This window comes from Oryzias melastigma, linkage group LG11, assembly GCF_002922805.2.
Source record: "Oryzias melastigma strain HK-1 linkage group LG11, ASM292280v2, whole genome shotgun sequence".
NCBI lineage: Eukaryota > Metazoa > Chordata > Actinopteri > Beloniformes > Adrianichthyidae > Oryzias > Oryzias melastigma.
Window position 1 is genome coordinate 25,156,240 of NC_050522.1, and position 24,584 is coordinate 25,180,823.

At 38.6% G+C, this 24,584-nt stretch overlaps 1 protein-coding gene and 2 long non-coding RNA genes across 5 annotated transcripts in view; 1 reads left to right on the forward strand and 2 right to left on the reverse strand.

Annotated features, from left to right (window-relative positions):
• The window catches only part of LOC118599324, a 30,836-nt gene extending 14,952 nt beyond the window's left edge, over positions 1-15,884 (reverse strand). The window contains exon 1 of the long non-coding RNA XR_004948629.1: positions 15,322-15,884. This is a non-coding gene — a long non-coding RNA (uncharacterized LOC118599324). The remainder of the gene's footprint in view (positions 1-15,321) is intronic.
• Positions 1-24,584, forward strand: part of LOC112162530 (oxysterol-binding protein-related protein 10) — a gene marked incomplete at its 3' end in the record, with an annotated part of 69,679 nt that overhangs the window by 13,621 nt on the left and 31,474 nt on the right. For 2 of the 3 annotated variants that reach the window (XM_024298325.2, XM_024298326.2), the window contains 3 exon segments: positions 3,698-3,873; positions 14,196-14,275; positions 15,368-15,436. In XM_024298325.2, coding sequence (XP_024154093.1) covers positions 3,698-3,873; positions 14,196-14,275; positions 15,368-15,436 — 325 coding nt within the window. 3 annotated transcript variants of the gene reach the window in all.
• Positions 20,245-20,925, reverse strand: LOC118599323. Its single transcript, XR_004948628.1, has 2 exons — positions 20,820-20,925; positions 20,245-20,781 (listed from the first exon to the last, which is right to left on the reverse strand). It is a non-coding gene; the product is annotated as an uncharacterized LOC118599323 (long non-coding RNA).

A 24,584-nucleotide genomic window follows, 5' to 3' on the forward strand; every position in this document is an offset into this window, starting at 1 on the left:
CTACTATTTCCGCTACATGCTAGCTGTTTTAGGTAATGTACGATTTTTTAAAAGTTTTTGAGGCTGTTTTGGAGTTAGGCTAATTTTTACATGCTAGCTGTTTTGCCCAACTCAGGCTTTTATTTATTTTTAGGCTAATTATTCTGACAGTTTTCAGATGCACTTTATTCTGTCATGCATACTTGTTCCTAATAGATCCTTTTCACTGGGAAGGTTATGGTTTACGGTTATGTCTAATAGTCAGGAAATTGTCTTTTCTTTGACTATTTTAGAGGCTTTTATTTGTTAAAGTCTGTAGTGACTGGATTTTTTGACACTTTATTTTATGTTTATGATTCTAAAGTAATTTTACCACAAAGAAATAGATTTTATCAATTTATGTTTTTTTCTTATAAAAAGTGTTTTTAGCTATTATGGGGCACTTTAAAAGGCTAGGAGACATGAATCTGTGTTTTTGACACCAGGGCTGCCCCGATTAGTCAGCTAAACAACGACTAATTGAGTATTAAAATAGTCAACGACTAATTTAATAGTCGATAAGTCGTTACTTTATATTAAATGCAGTCAGAGTGTAGTAAATTTGAAAGTTATAATGGCATTATGCTAACTTTTTGGACTATTTTGGAGTTTAAGATTTTTTTTAGACTATTTTGTAGTTTAGCTAATATATCAGCTACATGCTAGCTGTTTCAGCTAAAGTAGGCTTTTTTGTTTTAGTTTTTTGGCTGTTATGGAGTTGGGCTAATATTTACATGTTAGCTGTTTTGGCTAATTTAGGCTTTTTTAATGGTATTTTGACATTTAGCTATTTTTGAAGTCGCATGCTAGCTGTCCTGGCTAACCCAAGATTTTTTTTCTTCACTTTTTTAGGCTAATTTGGCATTTAAGTAATATTTTAGCTAGCGATTAGCTTAGCATTTTCAGATATTAGCTTCAACAATTTCAGCTATCGATTTCAGCATTTTTAGTGGCCAAATTCAGCTTCCAGCATTCACTCTAGCATTATCAGAGGTAATGCTATATATTTAGTTTTTAGTTAGTTTCAAGCTAATGATGGTTAAGATGTGTGTTTTACACCCAGTTTGGATACGACCCGATTAGTCGACTATTAAAATAATCATGTGTGGCGCCACTCTGCCACACAAATGTTTGGTAGATATGCATCACACATTCAGTTTGTATTTCTACTACAGCATCCTTTAGTTGAATAAAGAGACTGATTGTCATGCATTTCTAAAACCCTTTCACGAGTTTGTTCTCATTCCTACAAAAAGGCTAAAACTTTACAGTAAGCCGACTTTTTGCAGTTCAGTTAATATCAAAAGGGCTCTGAAATGGGAGTCTAAATATCAAGCTCAAGGTTTGTTCTGGAGCTCCATTTATCATGTTAAAGGTCTGCGCTGGCCAGAAGCGCCGGAGGGGTCAGCGGTAAAAGGCTTCATTCTGCTGACTGAACAACAGGGGCATTGGGCTTCATGCACTGTACGTGTGGCGGTGGATGTAAACTGATGCCGGCAGGTTGCTCCCTGCTTGGCTGTGTTTGACATAAATCAGCAGTTCTGCTGATGGAAGAAGGCAAGACCGAAAGAGGGAATCAATTTTCAGACAGCAGTGTTCACAGAATCCTCTCAGGGAACACAGGGAGGCTAAATGGGAACACGCCTCACAGGAAGGATGGAATAGTTTGTCTGAATCACCCTTTGCTGTAATACTCCAATAAGAAATGATCAATGGCAGAAAAAAATGTGATTTATCTGGAGTTTAAGCACAGTTGCTCATTTGTTTGGCTGGTGAAAGCCTGGCATGACTTATCATTTCTGCTGCTGGAGTGGATCAATCAAAAAAACAACAAAGCTGGGAGGACACAGTGGAAAATTGTGCGTTTGCTTCCTGGAAGACCCTCCGGTCAGTCTTAGAGAAAAGGGAACGCTTTGTGAGACAGAAATAGGCCAACACTGTGAGAGCTGAACCTCCTGACCAGCTACTGTAAACGTACACCACTGAGACTGAGCCGACTGTGGAGAGCCGTCCACCAAAAGCAGGCGGTAAAATCTGATTCTAATGACGGCAGCAGCTTGATGGAGAGTTCAAAGGTTAAATCACAACCTGGAATTGGACCAGCTTATATTATGGTTCTCAGAAAAGTACACAAACCAGTTCACAATATTATAGCTGCAGGCTCATTTGATATTCATTCATTTCATTTTTTTTAATTACTTCATCATTGTTCTGCCTCTCCTCGAGGGCGTTTCAGTTTGGCCACTAGGTGGCGATTGTGCTTTAGGATTACACTTTATTCCAGAGGAAGAAGAAAGTATTAACAAAAAGCCGTTTTAGACCACAAATATTTACATCAGAAAAGATTTCCTTAAAAGAGTTTAGAAAATTCATATAAAGATGTTCATTTAGTCAGCAATGTATGATTAGGTCGACTGAGCGTTAGCATTAGCCGTCCTATGGGAAATTCCATTAAATTTTAGCATCAAGCTAGCAGACTTTAGCTTTATGTGCTATGTTTTCAACTTTGTATCCCAAAGTCTTGTTGTTGTTAAATGAGAGGTGAAAAAAAAGAAAAAAGTGTTGAGATCTGGTCGCGCTTATTTATTATTTTACTTTGACAGCTCCTTCACTAACGGCTGCTCTCCTCAGTGTTTATGTCACCGAGCAGAAAGTGAGAGCTCCTTATTCCACCCGGACTTCCTCCTACCTAAAAGAAGTTCAACACTGCCAGGATGTATTTTGAAAAAATTACTAGCGAATAACCGCTTCCTTTTTTTTTAATATGCGACCAACAACAAGCTAGCATGCTACTTGCTAGCACCCACTTTAGCACAAACTTCACGTTTCCAGCCTGATTTCCATCATTATACTGTCATGAATCGCCTCGATTGAATTATTTTGTTGTCAAGGTTTTTGCGGTTGATTGCAAATATTTTTCACTTTTTGTGACTCTTTGCGTACTTGTGTGGACCTCCTCGGTCCTTTACTCGAGAAGAGTCTGTGCATTGATATGTGTGTCATTTCCCGTGTCACGTGACAATGGTCTAATGGTCCGGACCAATCGCAATCTTAGACAACACCAAGCCCCAACCCGATCTTCCAGGCCGAGCATATGTGGTACCTACACCGGTCCTTAGAAAGCCGGCTGACCGGCAGACAGAGAGCGGCTGTGGGATGGGGAGGCAGCCTGTTTGGGCCTCCTGAACTTTGATTTTCATTTTTTTCATCGAGAAAATAATAAAAAAAATCTTTTAATTACCTCAAGCTAACTTCACTGTCAATCACAGATCCAGACCACACCTCCCCCGCTTAGCGGGCTCCCCTAGCCCCGCCCCCTTTTTTACAGTTTTCAAATCTGCCTCCAGTTTGGTTACCCTTTAAGGTGACTGTACGAGGACTCAATGCCCCTCAAAAGACCCGGACAACCCAAAAACCTGCAGGTCAACCCCCCCAAGTAAGACTTTAATCTCAATCATTGCTGCTTCCTTTACTTTCCTACTCGCCCACTGAAAGTTTACGCAATGAAAAAATCCTAAGAAGTTTCACGAGTAAACAGCATAACGAGGTCATAAAAAGGAATGATGATGACGATAATGCAAACGGCGCGTGTTCTATGTCCCTCCCCGGTGTCTTTTTCTCCGGTTCATTACTCTCTTTAAGTTGCCCGTGTCTCCTTCTGTCTTTATCTCCGATGCAGGTACTTTGTGGTGGATTCTGAGCTGGGCCAGCTGCAGTATTTCATCAATGAGCAAGGAAAGAGCCAGAAGCCTCGAGGGTCCCTGCCGCTGATCGGAGCCTCGGTCACTGCCAGCGATGAGGCTCCACACATGTTCATGGTACACGCTGTGAATGGAGAGCTGTACAAACTCAGAGGTATGACCTCATCATGCCCAAATACGGAACGCAAACACTTGACTGTGGGAATGAGTGTGCTTGTTTTTATATACTTGTGGGGACCGGTCCTTGAGGTTAGAATCACTTTTTAAGGACTTTCATCTTAATGGGGACATTTAAGGGAGAGATGTCAAACTCCAAATCCAAAACACATCTTAGATCACGGGCCGAAGAGGATAAACATTTATTGAACACTCTAAAACTATATTTTTAAAACTTAAAAACCTTAACTTTTTAACACAATGATGCACTACAGATATAGCATTATTGAAGATGCTGAAATTCATAGCTAAAACATTAAAGCTGATAGCTGAGAACGGTGAAGCTGATAACTGAAAGCACTGAAGCTGATAGCCAGCTAAAATATTAGCTAAATGACAAATTAGGCTAAAAATCAGGAAGAAAGCCAAAATTAGCCAAACAGCTAGCATGTAGCTAAAATATTAGCCTAAAATAGCCTAAAAAATCTTAGTAAATGCCAAAATAGTCCAAAAAACTATCAGAATGTCAATTTTTTACATTTTAAAACCGTAACTTTTTAACATAATTATGAATATTAAAAAGGCAGGAATATTATTCCAGAATAAATTAACTTAAACCTTAAATAACTTTTAATATTTTACTCTCCATAAAAATATATTTTTGTCAAAATTACACAAGTTAGAAATGAGAACAAGATAACATCGGGTCATTAATAACAATAAAGTAAAATGATCTGGAGGGCCGGATCCGGCCCCCGGGCCTTGACTTTGACACATGTACCTCAGAGTATTGGGCCACATTTTGTTCACTTTGTTGACTTTTCCAACAGTGCGAGGGCTTAGATAAGTTTTACTCTTTCCTTGTGCTTCGTTTTTACAGTTTTGTTGACTTTGGATGAATCGTCTGGAATGACCTCACAGTTCCAACAGGTCCATGTTTGTTAATGGTGTTGCTCAAAGCAAACACAAACCAGGAAGAAAAAGAACTTCAGACAGAATCACCTTCCAGTGCCCTTTTGTTTTTATCACATTATTTTCCAACTTTTACCTAATTTACACTTCGTAGAATTTGCTTTGTGCTTTTTCATTCCTATTTAGACAGAACTTTGACACACTTTAGTTTGCTGGATGGCACGTTTGCACTCACATTGTTGCAAAATGAAAGAATAAATTATAACTATGTTCACACTGGCTTCGGCCGCTCAGGTTCAAGCGACCACTTCCAATGAAAAGTCCATGTAAACACGTAAAGGTGCGTTTTGGGTTCCCAGGTTTAAAACTCTCAGATTCACGTGTACCTATGCAATCTTTTAGTCTGTTTTAGGCTACTACGTACAAAACATGCAACCAAACCATTGAACGCGTGTTGAAAGTGTAACCAGTCAAACTTTGACCAATCACAAAGGAGAAATTAATAATACAGTTTGTGCTCAGCTGGGATTGTTTGACACCAAGTCTCTCAAATATCGGAATAGAGCTGTGAAAGAAGAAGTCTGGAGAAAATACACCAGATTTGCACTATTTTGCACCAAACCTGCTCCAACTGTACATGCGGTAGCGTAGCATAGCCACAGTCATGTGTGAACATGCTAAACCCACATTCAAGATCCCGCGTTGAGAGTGTCCTTGAATGCACATCACTGTAGCACAGAAGATAAAGTCAAAATTTCCAGATTTTCTTCCACTCTTTAACCTTTTAACCACCTTCTCTGAAATTAAGTAAAGCACGTGTCAAAGTCAAGGCCCGGGGTAAAATATTAAAGTTATTTAAGGTTTAAGTTGATTTATTCTGGAATAATATTCCTGCATTTTTATTATTCAGAATTATGTTAAAAAGTTACAGTTTTAAAGTTTTAAAAATTGTCATTCTGCTAACTTTTTGGACTATTTTGGCATTTACCAAGATTTTTTAGGCTGTTTTGGAGTTTAGCTAATATTTCAGCTACATGCTAGCTAATTTGGCTAACATAGGTTTTATTTATTAGTTTTTTTAGGCTGTTTTGCATGTAGCTAATATTTTAGCTGGCTATCAGCTTTGGAGTTTTTATCTATCAATTTCAGCATCTTCAGCAGCTAAATTCATCTTCCAGCTTTCACACTAGCATTATAGCAGGTAATGCTATATTTTTATTTCATAATTATGTTAAAAGTTACAGTTTTAACGTTTTAAAAATCGGCATTCTGCTAGCTTTTTGGACTATTTTAGCATTTACCAAGATTTTTTTTTGGCCGTTCAAGAGTTTAGCTAGTATTTCAGCTACATACTAGCTGTTTTGGCTAACCTAGGTTTGATTTATTTTTTTGGCTAATTTTGATTTAGTCAATATTTTAACTGGCTATCATCTTCAGCATTTTTAGCTATCAACACTAGCATCTTCAGCAGCCAAATTCAGCTTACAGCATTCACTCTAGCGCTATCACAGGTAATTCTATATATCTAGTTCATAATTATGTTAAAAAGTTACAGTTTTAAAGTTTTAAAAATGTAGTTTTAGAGTGTTCGATAAATGTTTATCCTGTTTGTCCCGCGACCTAAAGTGTGTTTTGGATTTTGGCCCCTCTGCGATTAAGTTTGACTCCTCTGAAATAAAGCATAAAGATATAATTTACTTTGTTAGCTGCTGCTGCAGGTATTCATGTGGCGCCTCATCAGTCTGCTTTTCTGTTCAATGCTCACCTTGAAATTTCCTTTTGAAGACATATTTTTCCTGTAATAGTATTTGATAGTTTACAACTGCAGGAGGTCTTGTCTTCTGCTGACCTGCATTCTGTCAAGTAGAAATGCTGCAGAGACCCCGATGGGCAGGATGTGAGAATAATTCACCCCAAATCCCCCCCCAAACATTCAGCGATCTGTTGAGGTGACCTCGGGGTCAAACCGTAATCCCAGCGAGCAGAAGAGCTGGGCCTGTGCTCTGCAGCTCACAGGACGAGCATTTCCATTTGCAGCTCCTCGGTGAGACGGCCCATCATCAGGGAAGCTAGTGACACGGAACGGATGTCTTTTCAGGCAAGCAAACCCTGAGATGAGTGCGGCGCAGAAACATCAAACCATCCAGTTCCAAAAAAAGTCAAAATATTCCCGCTCTGCAGCACAATAAAAGCACATGTCGTCAAAATCTTCAATTTGCCTGAACAGTGGGAGACCGAGTGGCTCACATGTGTGCAACAGGCTGTAATTAAGACTGCTGCTATGCACTGATCAAGTGTTGGTTGCCATGGCAACCCCTTAAGTGAGTCTTTGCACGGTAAAGGGCTGACTTTGTGAAGTTATTTTCAGCGTGTACGGTTTTATAATTTAATCTCTTGAAAGTTTAAAGCTTTGAAATGAAACTTTTGTCTTTTACAGCATCACTCCGAGTCTGTCGGTGTAAGAGACCCGACTCTGATGGAGTCTAACGAGTCCCTGTCTCGTATACAGAGTCTTTGTTGGTGATGAAGAGAAACTTGAAGCTTTGTTCCAGAATTAATCAGTTTATTAAATGCAGCATCTGCCAGACGATGAGTCACTAAAGACCTTTTCTCTCCGTCCTGAAGGATTTAAACGGACTCATTAGAATGTCGGACACATACAGAAATTAAAATATTTAAAATCTGTCCAGAAAGATTCTGGTTCCTGTGACTGTTCTTGTTAATTTTGGAGTTTTGTTGTCATAATTTATTACCTTTCACTGACAGGTTATGTGAGTTGTGTTGACTCACCACATTTTTCTTTATTAAAAACCTTTGTTAGCCAAAAATATTTCCTTAAATTTGCTTTTATTAAATGTGTTAAACGGCATGTCTCACTGATCTTTACGTTGGTGTGTGGTGAGACAGGAACAAAATAATACGTAGAAAAGTTGCATTACCTGCGATAATGTTAGTGTGAAGGATTGTTGTTGAAAGTAGTCGCTGAAGATGCTGAAGAAATATATTTTAATTGCTGAATGTCATGAATGTGCTGAACGTTTTGATACCAAACTTGCATAATTTGCAGAAAGAGCACAAAGAATTTATAGAATTTGGTGAACAAAAAATGTTAAGGTTGTTTAAATATTAGCTAAACTCCAGAAACACGTAAAAAAAACATGAAAAATAGCCTAAATTAGCCAAAACAGCTAGCATGTAGCTGAAAAATTAGCCACACTTTGGCCACCTTTGTGTCCAGTACAGACTTTCCCTCCTTTTACCCACAGACGGCTCGTATTCATCCAGAACGGCAGTTGACCCTCAAAGACCTGGAGTAGAGATTGTGGGTCAGAAAGAGTTGGATCTTGTGGATTAGAAATCTGTAAAGGAGGAAGATGATCTCCATATTCAATTAGCACATATCAAATATCATATTAATCTTTTGTTGGAGCCGTCAGATGATGAATTCCTGATGTCTCAATGAAGGAATTCTGTAAATTCATCTCAAAAATCATTTTCTTCAAGACATTTTAACCACTTCTGCTAAAAGGCTAAGATTGGATCTTAAGAAAATGATGTCCAACATTCTCCTAGAACGAATTAAAAAATGATCTTTCATCGATAATAATCAGGAGTCGCTGTTTTCTCAAGCCTGATGATGGGGTTTGTGTAATTGTGTTGTTTTGTGGTAATTGCAGCTCATCCAGCCTTTGTGCTTCCTGTCACTTCAAGTGTTTGTTTAAAGGATCCATGAAGCCTCGCGGCGTGTTAATTAAATCTAACCGCTGGTCCAGGCATTAATCCTCAGACTCACCATCATCATAACCAATAACAGCTTCACATCGCTGTAATTAAAACGGCTGTAACGAGACGCCGAGGTCTTAATTGAGTGAAAGGAGCTTTCTGTCCTGCAGCTTCACTGAAACGTCGTTTATCAGTGTTTCAGCCGTGACTGTTGACGCTGGAGGAACAGTACCAGTGTGGGGGTCATGTGTTAGACGGAGTCATCTCCTTTCTTTAAAGCCCACATTCAGGCAGAACATTTTATTTTAGATGGAAATGAAAAGAAGCTGAAAAAAAGACCCTGAAAGTCTCACTCTTATCAAATTTGTATCTATTTTAAAGCGTTTTCAGCGGAGATAAAATCTAAAAACCTGACGTCTTCTAGGACATAGTTTCTGCAGAGCAGCAGGAGTTCTGTGCATCAAATTTGCGTGAGACACCTTTCTTTCAACGTACCCGTACTAGAAGTTAAACACTCTTTTTATTGTTGTCTTATTACAAAGTTATTACAAAGTTCAGGTGTAAACGATCAGAATCTCCTCCTTGTTGGTTTTGGACTCCACCTACCGACTGCGTCATCGACACGTCATGTGGCAAAGCTGAGTCCCTGATTGGTTGACGTGTTTTAATTCAAAGTTCAGATTTTTAAACTCCCGATCCCCAAAACACGCGTCTGCCTGACTGACGCTTAAATTGCGACCTCTGATAGCCCTCAAAACTGGACGCCACAAATGCAAGAAATTAGAAGCTGTGGGCGGTACTGTTGGTGCAGAAAAACTCCACCCCCCCTCCCATCACCCACAACTGAAAGCTCTCTGTTTACACACTCTGTCGCTAGCTTACATCCACTTACTTCTTCAAGCTAACGTTAGCAATACAACGAAAATAGCGAGCTATACCAGAGGTATCCACCAGTACTATTTAGATCCATATTCCTGCTCAAACGAGGAAAACAAAGACGTTCATGGATCTATTAGAATTAGGCCTGTAACGATTACTCGACTAATCAACTATTAAAACAGTTGACGACTAATTGAATAGTCGATTAGTTGTTACTATTATATGGAGCCAGAGTGTAGTAAAGTTTAAAGTTATAATGACATTCTGCTAGCTTTTTGGACTATTTTGACATTTATTAAAGATTTTTGGGCTAATTTGGAGTTTTTACTTATATTTTAACTACATGCTAGCTATTTTGGCTGAATCAGAATTTTTTTTTTTTTAGAATATTTTGGCATTTAGCTAACATTTTAGTTGGCTATCAGCTTCAGTGTTTTTAGCTATCAATTTCAGGATCTTCAGCTATCAGCACTAACATATTCAGCGGCCAAATTCAGCTTACAGCATTCACATTATCACAGGTTTATATCTAGTTTTTAGTTAGTTTAAAGTTAATGATGGTTAAGATTTGTGTTTTACATCCAGTTTATGCATGAGCCGATTAGTCGACTGTAAAATAATCGTTTGTGTCATCACTAATCAGAATGGAGCTGAGCAGTGAGCTTGTGGCCCCTCCCACTGTATTTTCTGCATCATAAATAAGATATTTTCCAAACTGCGTTTTTTCATCTGCTCCTGATTAACAACAATTTGAATAAAGAAATAGTCAGAAATGCAATTTTGAGCTGAAATGTTTGTGTTAAAATCGCCAAAATATCATTTTCATCAGAGCAGGTTTTACTGTATATTCAGCTGCTTCCATGTTTTCTGCTTTTGCAGAGAAGCGTGTCCATCATGTGCATGTGCATCATTTGTATCTCCATATGAGCAGGTGTGCATTAGCATAGCTGCATTCTCTGCTCAGGCAGGAGCATAATGATCTAATCACCGCTGAGCGAGCGCTCCCCCCCGTCAGCGGGACGGATGTCCGTGGATCCTCAGGACAAAGCTGGACGCTGGATCCTGTGCAGAGGATCTGGAGCTCAGGTGTTTGTGTCGCTGCGGAGCCAACAAGCCTCCGCTCAGGGGTGGGGAGGGCTTCTTGGCTCTGCAGCCCCTCCCTCCCCGGGGACGGGGAGCATCTCATTTTTCTGGAGTGGCCTTTTCACTTAAAGAGGCCCTTTGTAGAGTTCCTGAAAGCTGTGCCTGATGCAGGCGAGAGGGAGGGATTACAAGCAATATTGGAAAGGTCTTTTATTCTGAAAAACCCTCGGTTAGAACGTTAAGAAAGTCTGCTTTTATTTGGAAAAAACAAGTCCGTAAACTGAGCGAATCCTCGCCGTAACTTTTGGTTCTGACTTTAGGAATCACTGAGAGTCTGAACCAGTCGGTGACCTTTGACACTCAGCTGTAAATCAGGAGCGATGAAGAGCATAAGAAGAGAAACACAGTAGGGCGGCCACGATTAGTCGACTAATCGACGACTAAATTAATAGTCGATTAGTCGTTACTTTATTTTATATGGAGCCAGAGTGTAGTAAAGATGAAAATTATAATGAAATTCTGCTAGATTTATAGACTATTTTGGCATTTATTACGATTTTTTTAGGCTAATTTGGAGTTTAGCTAATATTTCAGCTACATGCTAGCTGTTTAGGCTAACAAGAGGTTTTTTCAGTCTTTTTAGGCTAATTTAGCATTTAACTAATAATTTAGTGGGCTACCGGCTTCTATGATTTCAGCTATCAGCTTTTTTAGCCATCAATTTCAGCATCTTTACCTATCAGCACTAGCATCTTCAGCTATAAGCACTAGCATCTTCAGCTATGAGCACTAACATCTTTCTTTAGTTATCAGTACTAGCATCTTCAGCTATCAGTACTAGCATCTTTCTTTAGCTATCAGTACTAGCATCTTTCTTTAGTTATCAGTACTAGCATTTTCAGCTATCAGCACTAGCATCTTCAGCTATCAGCACTAGCATCTTTCGCTATGAGCACTAGCATCTTCAGCTATCAGCACTAGCATCTTCAGCTATTAACACTAGCATCTTCAGCTATGAGCACTAGCATTGTCAGCTATCAGTACTAGCATCTTCAGCTATCAGCACTAGCATCTTCAGCTATGAGCACTAGCATCTTCAGCTATTAACACTAGCATCTTCAGCTATGAGCACTAGCATCTTCAGCTATCAGCACTAACATCTTCAGCTATTAACACTAGCATCTTCAGCTATGAGCACTAGTATTTTCAGCTATCAGTACTAGCATCTTCAGCTATCAGCACTAGCATCTTTATCTATCAGTACTAGCATCTTTAGCTATCAGAACTAGCATCTTTCTATAGCTATCAGCACTAGCATCTTTAGCTATCAGAACTAGCATCTTTCTTCAGCTATCAGCACTAGCATCTTCAGCTATGAGCACTAGCATCTTCAGCTATTAACACTAGCATCTTCAGCTATGAGCACTAACATCTTCAGCTATTAACACTAGCATCTTCAGCTATGAGCACTAGCATTTTCAGCTATGAGCACTAGCATCTTCAGCTATGAGCACTAGCATTTTCAGCTATGAGCACTAGCATCTTCAGCTATCAGTACTAGCATCTTCAGCTATCAGCATTAGCATCTTCAGTGGCCAAATTCAGCTTAAAGCATTCAGACTAACATTATCACAGGTAATGCTATATATCTAGTTAATAATTATTCAATTATTTAATATTTATTTTATAGTGTTCAAAAAATGTTTCTCCTGTTAAGGTATAGTTTGGTATAGTTTGACACCCCTGTTTCAGTTTTTTCTAAATAGATTCTGGGAGTCAGGGATGTTCGGTTTATTCTCTCGTTCTTGAGTCTTTCTGCTGAGAATGATGTTTGTCAAACCTGAAGCTTCGATCTGTGCAGACATCTTTAGTCTAATGAGCTCATTCATGCAGATGTCTGCTCCTGGGTTTACAGTTTGCTCACTGTGACACTTCAGATTGCTCAGACATGCATTAGCTGTACAATTACTTAGTTTGATTTAATTATTGCTTGTAATTTGCTGTTTCTAGAGGAATCCTTCGGGCATGAAACAAACAAACACCACCAACGAACAGCCTTCAAATCAAACTTTCATTTGTAGCTTCAGGCGTTTTCCTTCAGGCAAACCGTCTTCGATCAGCTAAAAGTCGGGAAGCTCCAAAGTTCATGTTTAAAAAGAAACGTGTCTTCATCAGAAACTAAAATGTCACTCATCTGCATGTCGACCTCCTCTTAAATGTTACGCTTCAGAATGTTTGTGCCGCTTCAGTCGCTTTCTATGCAGATTTTTGGTGAAGAAAAGTTTCTTTTTGAACAAAATCTTGCAGTTCAAAAAGCCTGTTTTTTAGGCTTATGTCTACATGCTAGCTGTATAGGTAATTTAGGCTTTTTTTTAGGCTATTTTGAAGTTTAACTATTTTTTTCTGCAACATGCTAGTTATTTTGGCTAACTTAGCCATTTTTTCAGTTTTTTAGGCTGTTTTGGAGTCAAGCTAATATTTACAGGCTAGCTGTTTTGGCTAACTTAAGTTTTTTTTTTAATTTCATTTGGCATGTTTCTAATATTTTAGCATGCTATCAGCTTAATTGTTTTCAGCTATCAGCTTCAGCATTTTCAGCCATCAGCTTCAGTGTTTTTAGCTATCAGATTCAGTGTTTTCAGTTATCAGCTTCAGTGTTTTCAGCTATCAATTTCAGTGTTTTCAGCTATCAGCTTCAGTGTTTTTAGCTGTCATCTTCAGTGTTTTCAGCTGTCATCTTCAGTGTTTTCAGCTATCAATTTCAGTGTTTTCAGCTATCAGCTTCAGTGTTTTTAGCTATCAGCTTCAGTGTTTTCAGCTATCAATTTCAGTGTTTTCAGCTATCAGCTTCAGTGTTTTCAGCTATCGGCTTCAGTGTTTTCAGCTATCAATTTCAATGTTTTCAGCTATCAATTTCAGTGTTTTCAGCTATCGGCTTCAGTGTTTTCAGCTACCACTTTCATCATCTTTAGTGGCCAAATTCAGCTTACAGCATTCACGCTAGTATTATCACATGTAAAAATATATATCTATATCTAGTTCATAATTATGTTAAAAAGTGAAGTTTTAAAATTTTAAAGTTTTATAGTGTTCCATAAATGTTTATCTTGTTCGCCCCGTACTGAAAAATTCGTAATTTGAGATAAAAAAAAAATCCTAAAAAAATAACAATACTGGAGACTTGGCCTTTGCTCCACCCATTCCTGGGACGTGTGATACTTTACCCAGGAAACCATGACACTCAGAAAAGTGACACATATTGAAAATGATGTAAATACCCCAACAATAGGTACCGTAACTTTACCTACTGTTGGGGTATTTAATGAGCCTGATTGGTTTTTGCCTCTCATGCAGTGTACTTAATGGTATTTTCTCAAATGTTTTCTTTTCCTTAATTTTAATTCAAATCAAACTAAGAAGCATCTAAAAACGTAATGTGGGCACTTCTAAAGAATCAAATTCCTCTAAAAATGTTCGTCAGCAAGTACCGGTATCTGTCTCTGTCTGGATTCAGCTTAAGCAGAAATCCGTACAGTCAGCTGAAAAAACCAAACTATTTACGCTTTTTAACCAAAAGATGTGTGAGAGTGAATGTGTTTTGGAGTCTGTTAATATGTCACCCGTAAACGGCCGTCAGTGTGAACCCACATGAACATCATCTCCAGTGTTGCTCGGTCAGATCGATGCTCATCAATGTTCGTTCTCCGTCTGTCTGGGTTCCAGCGGCTGATGCCAAAGAGCAGCAGTTCTGGATGAATCACCTTCAGGCTTGTGCCAGACGCTACTCTGACAGCAGCGCCAAGGTAAGAAACATTTCCATCAAACTACACATTTAGTTATGTATCAGTCATTGCAACATTTTTCATTGTTTCAATAAAAAGATGGAGGGGAAATGATCCATAAATGACTAGTAAAAATTAGAATCTGGTTTCAAAGAACAAGAATTAAAAAGAATCCATCAGCATTTTCACGTTTGTTAAAAAAACTAGAAGTGTTGAAATTTTCTGGGCTTTGGTGATGACCTTCCCCTAAAAATAGTATTAAAGAACTGGATATTTTTCACCTTTTTGAGGCCAAAGGGCTTCACGCTTCACAGATGTAATGCACCAGCCCGGCCACCGGGGGCAACAGAGAGTTTGGTCCAGTTAAGATGCTTTTTTTTTTTAAATTAACAAATTCAACATACAGTAATAAAGTCTGAGCAGCCATTAAGAGAATAAAAATATAAAAAAAAAAATAAATAAAATCAAATCATTGTTATATATTAAAACAACCCAAAATGATAAATACATTAATAAAAAGGAAACTGATGAGTTATTTTAAAGTTTCATATCATATAAATCGTTCCAAAACATATAATTTGAGTTACAATAACAGAAGAGGTTTCTTTGAGTTTCAATATCATTTTGACACAAGAGGCAAAAATGATCTTGTGTAGTAAATCTTAACCTTAAAGATTCTTTGCATGGATTTATGTTAGTGAGTGTTTTAAAGTGGATTTCTTTCATTTTAAGAGGTAAAGAAAATAAAAAAAAGGATGTTCTGATAACGGACGTTTGTTTAGTGGAGATACTTTGAAGAAAATAGTTTCCTTCTAACCAAATTAAGTCAATAACGGAGCCAGAAATCATCAGTTAACAGTGATTGGTCTGAAGAGAGTGTAGACAGGCCCCGCCCATTCTGGTTTGTTACTTAGTCCGGGTTGTTTCATGATGTTGCTTCTCTCTGTTGTCATCTTCTCCCCCCACCCCTCTTCTTTTTTTCCATCCGGTCCAACAACAAAGATGAAATAAATAAATAAAATAAAACACAATCAATATAAATAACGTTTAGCATTTCCAGCCCTTACTATGAGACTTCCGCCGCCATGCTGATGCCTGCCTGTTTGGTTCCAGGTGAGGAAGCTGAAAGGCTCGGATGAACACCTGAGCGTGGACAGAGCTGGAGGAGGGCCGGAGGTGACGGTGAGTCAGCTGAACTCTCATGCTTCTTCGTGTCTCAAATCATCAAACTCCGCCTCCTCGTCACGCCGCCTCGTCACCGGGCCGGTCCATCCTCCTCAGACCGCTGCATCATACCTCAGCTCAGCCGTGTCGAGAAAAGCAATAACGGGGAGAGTGAATATTGGATATAAAAGGTCTTCGCTCTGTCTTCGTTCTGTGGCGGCGGCGCCGGTCCAGCTGTCATTCCGGGTTCTGAGGATTTAAAGTCGAACCTTAAAAACCTAAAAGTTCATGTCTACACATGATCAGGAAGAACGGATCGGGAAAAATGCTCAGACCTGTACAAGACGTGTACGTGTCCGGATGAAATATCCAGATGGGGGATCAGTCGGTGAATCCGAAGAGAGAAATGTTCATTTTTTCTATGGGTGTTCTCACCTTGACGGGTTTTCTAAGTGTTCACTACAACCTGGAGGAATGAGGGCGTGTCCTACAGATTTACAGGTAGTGCTGTTCACCTGATACGTGCACACTCCACGCACGCAGGATTCGTTCGCAGTAATTAAGGAGCAGAAACTCGCACGTCACCAACAACCAGAGTCCACCATAGAGGCGTTTCCATTGACTATGAAATTAAACAAAGTGGATTTTTGATAGTAAAACATGACAATTCTAAAAAAAACTCACATTTATTAAAAAAATGTTTTTACGTTTAGAACACATTTTGCAAAACTGCAATAGAAACACGTTTTTCTAATTATTTATTTCTTCTTTTTTCAGTTAAAATGTACGATACATACAATCTACTAAGGAAGAATGAGGTATAATCAAAACAAACACAAAACCCGTAATAAAAACACAGACAGGAACACAATATTCCAGTTATTTTGTTTTTACATTTAAACTTAAATAAACTAAAACTTAAATCCTTTTCAGCTCATTATCCAAAAGATTCCATTTTTTAGCCCCAGTAAAGGAAATAGTCGTTTGTTTAAGTATAGTTTTTACTTTAGGCACCTTAAAGTCATCATTTCTTCTATTATTTCCTTCATTTATAACAAAAATATTAAATAAACTACGAGGTAACATCAAATGTTTGGTCTTAAACATTACCAGCCGTGTCTGTAGAGAACAGAAATCTTTACATTTCAGTATTCTTGAATAGTTTCGAGGTGTGCTCATTGAAGGAAGTCATATGTAATTATTTTTTTTGCAAAATTAGTAAAGGTTTTAGGTTTGACTCAAAAATTATGTCAAAATCACGGAGAAATACAGAATATGCTCAGCTTTGTAATTTAACAAATATTTAGCTTTGTTAAAAATTTCAAGATTAAAATAAACTTGTTTAATTCTTGAAAATATAATCAAAAACGTCTGTCTGCTGCCCCTACAGGCTGAAGCGAGGTATTACATTTGAATTTTGTGATTGGTCAAAACATTTAAGTCCCACGTCATGATCTGCAGCTTCAGTAATGATAACAATCCAGCCGCCAAGCCCCGCCCCTCTAACTGGATTTTCACATTTCAGCTGTGGGCGGAGTCAGCCTCCAACTTCCTGTTTGGTTTCCCTTTAAGGTGGTCGTACGAGCCTCAAGGAAACAGAAAGACACACCTGCACCACCTTAAGATGCAGTCGGTGTTCTCTGTGACCCAAAAACCCGCAGGAACCGCGACCTTTTGGGTCAGAGAGGCGACGACTTTAGACAATGGAAGGAAAAATATGTTTTTGATGAAGTTTTTCTTCAGTTTTGTATCTTGAAGAACTGCAGTAGTTGGTCTTTCTAGGTTTCTATGAACTTCAGATCCAGTAATCCCAGATGAACATCAACCACAGTCGGTATTCTTCTTCATGTTCAACAGTGTTCTCGTTTAGCTCCTCACCAGTTTGCAGGTGGAATAACGCCGTTGTTCTGTGGCGCCGTCGTCGGGGAAACCAGCACATCTGCAGGCGGGGCCACAGAAAACACAGAGTGTGGACATTAACCGTCTCTATTAGGAGTTAATGATTCATAAAGAAGGCTGAAGGAAGTGCTGATTGAAGCAACGTCGGAGAATGTTGGCTCATTTGTCAGACCTCAGGACCTCATTAAAGGAGCAGTCAGACCTGCTGAAAAGGTGGAAATCAGGCCTAAAAATCAACTAATGTAGATGTACATAAGAATACATCAGATATTCACATATACACAGTATTTCCTGTGGAAACAGTTTAGGACTGAACTCTCATGATTGGGAGTTTTTATGAACTTTCTTATTAATAGACCAAAGTTTTTGTATTTTTGCTCCCTATGTACATCTAGATGACTCATCGTTCTATTTTTATTATGTTGCCATGGCAACCGTCATGCTGTTTCTGTACATAATAGTTAACTACTGTTGGGACCTAAAACCCAGGACAGTATTCTTCTTTAAGTAAACCCAACGTGAGGTTTACTCTGCAAATATTTCCTCTGTGGAATCCGTCCTGATAACGTATCGACGCTTTGAGCAGCGAAGCTGAAATGTTCCTGAATCTTGAGCAGAGATAACAGAGGAATGTGTTTCCAGTCTCTGGGATCCACGACGTGCCGTCTCACCGACACGGAGAACGAAAGCCAGAACGTTCCGTGAGGGTAGAGATGTTTGGTTCCTGCAGAAGATCCTAGACATCTTTCAAACAGAGAGAAGTCGTGGATGTGACCACGCTACACATTCTCACTCCCAGCTGGTCGTGGACGTGCGGTCCGGGTCCCCTCCACGCCACTTCTCGACGTTTGGGGTGTCCCCAACTCGTCGTACTTTTACATGCTGGCTGTTACCATTACATCACAGGTCCCCGACCCACTGGACATGGTACCGGAGGCGGAACTGATACCGGGTAAGGGTACCAGTACTGTGTTAGGGATAGGGTCCTGGTCCAGTCTGCGTCCCGCGGGTTGGAGACCCCTCCCTGATTACCGTACGTATTTTTTCCTTGTACCAAGCGACCCTTGGACCGTTGCTGGTTCGTGGTCTGGAGGTCGCTGACCCCTGATTTAACGGGAACAGGCAGCAGGTCAAAAAACGACGAGTTAGGGACACGCAAAACGTCAAGGAGTGGCGCCGAGGGGCCCGAACCAAACGTCCATATTTGATGAGTTGGGAGTGAGAATGTTTTGGACCAAGTGTCCTCCCTCCATCAGGTGGACCTGAACAGACTTCAAACCCTCCAAATATCATCGTATTCTGAATGAATTTTCCTTAAGAGTTTTACATCAAAGCCATGATGGAACAGAAAGAGAGAAATGTACATTTTTAGGATTGAAGTTGAAATATTTTGAATTATTGAAAGGATTATATTACGTCCTCTATGGGTAAACCTGGCTCGGGTCTACGGGGGAAAATACAAAAGGGGACAAACCTAATTTGATCAATTACTACGCCTAATATATCATTAAATAGTCCGACCCCCGTCAGTGTGGACGTCAAAAATGTATACAAGTGAAATAAAGACAAAGTAAAGAGATTCTTCATAAGGAAATTCCGTCTTGTGGTTTTGTAAATCGGCTTCACGTTCTTTGATTCTCTCGCGGTTCTTTCTTTACGTTACTTAACGCGAGTGCAGAACGATGGGCGGAGCAGCTGGAAGTTGTTCCCGGAGTTGAAACAGACAAACAGCGATGCAGGCGGTCAAGAAGAAACACTTTCAGAGAAAAGGGTTACGTCTGTCTGGTTCCATTTGGATTCAAGATGTCCGACGATGAGCTGAAGACGGCAACATGTAAACAAGCTAGGAGGCTAATACCGCGCCGAGGCTAACACAACAAACCTTCTGTCAGTCAAGGAAAGTCCACGAAAATGTTCCACGATCTTTATGAATATAGTAGAGTGCAGTCAATTATCATGTAGGGAAATATTGATTTCTCTGATACAGAATAAGGTTGGATTTTAATTTATGAACTAAAACGAAGCCGAATGAGCGGCACTACAGTCCCCGGAAGTAAATAAACCTTCAAAATAAAGTGTCAGTGCAGCTTCCTGTTTACAAAGTAAAACTAGCGAGAGCTTTTAACTGAAAATATACTTTTATATCATGATATATATCGTTATTGGGATATAAAATAAATGATATTGTGATTTCCATTTTTCGCCCACACTTGTGTTCGGTATGAACGTAGCAGCAGGTTTGAGGTTTTCATCCATCACAGTTTCAGTTTGATTCCATAACTTTTCATTTTCTGCATTTAAAGTGAGACTTCCTGAATCAACAATAAGACAGATGTGGTCATTGTGTGTCTGTTGATGAAATGAGACATTTATAACCAGTGAAAGATACAAGTTAGTGATGGATCTGAACCCTCATACAAATGAATTTGACACTTCAAATTTACAGAAATATATGAACTATTTTCATTTCCAACTTTACAGTCACATTTTATTGACCAAGTTTTTTACTGATGTTTAAGAGAAGGATATTTAAGGCGACCCGTCGTAGCATTCGTGTGTAAGAACTGAATATTGTTGACGTAAAAGTGAAGATTCTGTCAGGCTGGTTGGTGTTTCTGCTGATGGATCGTCCTCCTCCAGTCCTCTGACAGCCGGGAGCTTCACTTTTAGACTCTTTACAACAAGCTAAACTCTGAGTCTGCATGAGGAAACATTATTTTTACCTTCGGCAGAAGCTAAACTTTTGGATTTTCATAGTTTTTAAAACTGAGTGAATCTGTAGAGATCGTTTGGAAGTTTGGATTATCCAAATATTCTTTCCTTGAGCTTCTTTTCCTCATCCTTCTTTCTTTTTCTAGTATTTTTCCTGTTTTTGTGCAGGTTTCCGTCCTTCGTCTTCCTCCTTGCGGGTTGTTTTTGTAAACCAATTATTTTCTTTTTTTTGTGCTTTCGTTTCCAGCTAATAGGAGGTTTGAAATCCTCCCAAACGAGGGTGGGTTTAATCCAGAGGAGCAGCAGCTCCAGACGGCTGAGTGGAATCGGTTTCATTCTGTGAGATATGAAGACGCGGTCAGGTGACTGAGGGGGCGGGGCCATTGACATGACTTCAGAACAGGAAGCTGCTCCTGTAGCGCGGCCCGGAAATCCGAAATTAACATCTTTATTCTCTGAAATTGTTGATTTTTTTCTTTCACAATCATTTCTTTTTGTTTTATAAATGATTGGCTTTAAGTATATTTTTCTCAAAGTTAAAGCTAAAGTGTTGACTGGTTAAGGAATAAAAGTTCTCCAAGTTTGAGTCCAAAAACAAAGTCTTTATTGGAAAAGAATTCCATTTATTTTAACTCTTTTATTTCAAGTTGTGTCAAACCCAAACGTTCACACTGGAATCTCCAGGTTGTTTCGTACTTTTTGGCAGCATAGCGATAAAAAAAAAAAATAAAAAAGATGAATCCATCCTGCACCTGTCGCTTATCTCCACCTGGAGCTCCTCCCACCTCACCTGTCGCTTATCTCCACCTGGAGCTCCTCCCACCTCACCTGTCGCTCATCTCCACCTGGTGCTCCTCCCACCTCACCTGTCGCTCATCTCCACCTGGAGCTCCTCCCACCTCCCTCAAAAGTTTTGAAAAAAACAAGACAAACTGGAATATGTTTATTTTAAGGAATTGTGATGGCCACCGCCATCACAGGACCATCAGGGCAGTAAATGCATCACACACCATATTTATATTTCTATTGTGGTTTAAGTTTATTAATATATTTATTTTTTTTTTTTGAGTTGCTGGCCCCAGAAGACCATGGTGCTTGCTGTTGATGCCGCCATCTGCTGGATGAATAAAGTCAGGCCTGACAAACCCAACATGAGCACTTGGCAGCAATCAACCACAACAGCAAGCAGCTGAATGGACTTTACCATGGCCAAGAGTGGGGGGGATATATTAATACTTGTATAGACAAATATCATTTGCTTTATTTTCTAGTTATTGTCATTAATTTCTTAAAGGCAACTTTATGTTAGATTTAGTTAACACTTTAACAGATGTATTATTTGTTTTGGAATATTGTTTGTAGTTAGAGTTTGTCCTTTTCAGTTCCCCCTTGTGTTTCTTCAGTGGATTGATCACCCACTATATATGTTCCCTTGTCTCTGTTTAAGTTAGGTCAGTTTTCAGTCTGTTCATGTTACTTTGCTAACTTATGTTGCCTTTTGCCTGAGTTCCCTTATTGTTTAGTTGACCTCTTTTAAGGGCCCAGTGTATTATTTAAATCATTTTTTGAAAAGAAAATTAAATTTCAAACTTTTTTGATATATTTTGCATTCTGTCCTGCTTTTTGGCTGCTTGGTCCACCACAGGAATCTAAACACAAAACAAAAAAAGGCAAAACAGTATTTATAGATTTATCAAATTTAATTAAGATATTTAACTATAATTACTGGAAAATGAAGAAAAAATGATATATAAATATATTTCTACTGATATATTTATCTACACACACCTGCAATGATTTAATTATAGTTACTCTTTATTATAAATAAACATGTTTGCATTATTAGATAGAGTAAATGGACAAAAGAAATAATTTAAATATGATTATTACACTAAATCGTACAAAAAGATCCAACAAAGGAATCATATAATTAATAAAAATTAAACAAAGTTTGTTCACAAGATCCATAAATCATAAAATCCATCAGTTAATTTCCTTTTCATTGATTTATGGTGCAAACACTTGTTTTTTTTACATATAAATATAAATAATTTTTAATTAAAAAGTCTAATTCTGCTTAGATTAGTGACTAAATCTGGTCAAAGTGGAATTTAACCTCATTAATTGTCCTTTTATTCTTTAAATCAACATGAATGTATTTATTTATTCATTTACATTCACTCCTTCTGCATTTTATCTGTGATGTTCAGCTCTCTTCTGCACACAAACTTCTTTATTTAAAGCAAAAAATGTGGAAAAACTTCAACTTTTACCATAAAGCTCAACAGCCGTGCTTCTAAAAGTGTCTTTTTTTAATAATCTGCTTTTATTTAATGGTTTCTATAAATAAATGCAGCTGTGCGTTACAGCAGAGCTTTTTAAATCCACCCTGAGAGCAGAATTTATGCTCGAGCATCACTGACTGTCTGGACCAGCTGCGTGTCTGCGTGTCTGTGCGTCTGCGCGTCTGCACGTCTGCACGTCTGCACGTCTGATCATCTCCATGACCGACTGGACCACCTCACGTGTCCAAGATGTTGTCCAGATGTGTTTCTGGTTCTGTGAACGCTCTCGGTTCTGTTTCAGATCAGAAAATGATCAACAATCAGACAATAAATGATAAAATTAAGATTTTATTCACCAGGAATAAATGTAAGGAGTCGGGCTTTGGGGTTTTAGAAACCAGAAAATGAGAGAGCAACAGATACTCTGATCTTCGGTTTTAGCAAATGCAGATAAATTTGATGTCTAAAAAGAAATCACAATAAACCAGCAGATTCATTTATGTTTGTAAATTCTACATTTTGACCATTAACTTCAATGTACTTAAGGAAAACTTCCTATTTAAAATAAAAACCTCCATCATTGACATTAGTAACCTTAAACAGGTTCTAAAACATCATCGATCAGCTGCTATTTTTACCTTCTTGCCCCATATTTCATTTCAGCCACGTTTCTCTTTTCCTGTCCTTCCTGAGTTTCTGCCTTTTGTCTTTTGTGGTTTCTTTTTCTTTAGCTTCATGAAAACGTGAATTTTTTCAAATTATTTGCGGGACAAAAGCATTAGGTTAATTAAAGCAGCATGCGGCGATGTATGGCCTGCAGGCGCTACCCGCCGCTGCTCACCCCAGGCTAGTCGAAACGACATTTTCCAAAATGGCGGCTTTTCTGTTGTTTTATCTCCATAGCAACCATTTTATGTTTTGTTTGCCTGGCGATAGCGAACAGATTGATGTAAGTTTCAGGAGAATCGGCAAAAGTAAACTTTTGGATTTCCTTAGCAACGGAGGTTATTTGCTAACCACGCCCACATTCCTTATGTATCCATATTCTGTGTTATATCGTTTTGCTCAGTTTTAGCTCAGGATCCCTGCATACTATTTTCACAATATTCTGTTCAAAAATGTGCGAGTAAAAGGAGTACGCCACTTTTGCGAGCTCGCCACACGCACGCCGTTCAAAATCTACAACTTTGACTTCCAGCATTTTTTCCCAATTGCTCCCCAATGATGTCTGCAATGTTATCAAATGACTGATTAACCTTGGAGGACAAGTTTTTGTTTGTATTTGGTAACAAATGTGATTTTTTTTTTTTTTTTGGAGGTGGTAATTCAATATGGCCGCCTCTTCCCAAGGTCAAAAGTCAACGGAACTTCTCTGGTGGTTGAAGACTTTGGCTGGCGACATATTTGTGAAATTTCATAAAGAAAGCTTAAAGAAAAGGTTCTTTTTCTCATATTGTGTGAAAAATCGCTAAATCTCACTTTTTGCCACAAAATGGCCGCCGTGTAGCCATCCCATAATAATTTCAGCACATTCTTTGGATATCTCTGACACGTGTGTTTTTGTTTAGTTTGTGAATTTTAAAATGTTTTTTCTGGCTACAGAAGGAGTTTTTTTTTGTTTGTTTTGCTCGCCGTGATGTCATCATCTTGGGAGGGGGAGGGGTCGGTCACTATGCCCAAAGTTCCGTTTTGGCGAGGACTATGTGGGGTCAAATTGTTGCTCAAAGGTGCAGAAGTGTTTCTGTGTGTGAAGATAAATGTGGTATAAATGTTTTTTGACGCCTCTTGGCCAGATTCATCTCAGTGGGACTTCCTGGTAAATAAAGATTAATAAATAAAAATAAAGATTTATTCAGATTTATTTCTGTTTAATGAGAAGAAACGAGAAGTTTCCTTTTGCAAAAACATTTATTATAAATAGTTAATTTACCGTTAATGCTGTTATAATGGTTTCAAAGAAGCTGATTGGTCGGCCCTCATCAGATCTGACTCCCTTTGCTAAAAGTTTGGACTGTGAGTGTTTTCTAGTGGTTCTATTTCTATTGAAGTCTTCATTTACCGTCTTATAGTCATAGATCTACTGGAAGTGTAGTCTGAGGATGAAAAACGGTGAGAACGTTTTCAGGATTTGTTGTTAAAAGATCAAACAGCTGATATGTTTTGTGTTTTGTTTTCTGCTGAAGTTAACCAGGAAGTTGGCGGAAAAAAGATTAAATTATTTTACATTTGTGAATTGTTTCCTAAGTAACGATTCACAGCCGTACTGAGTG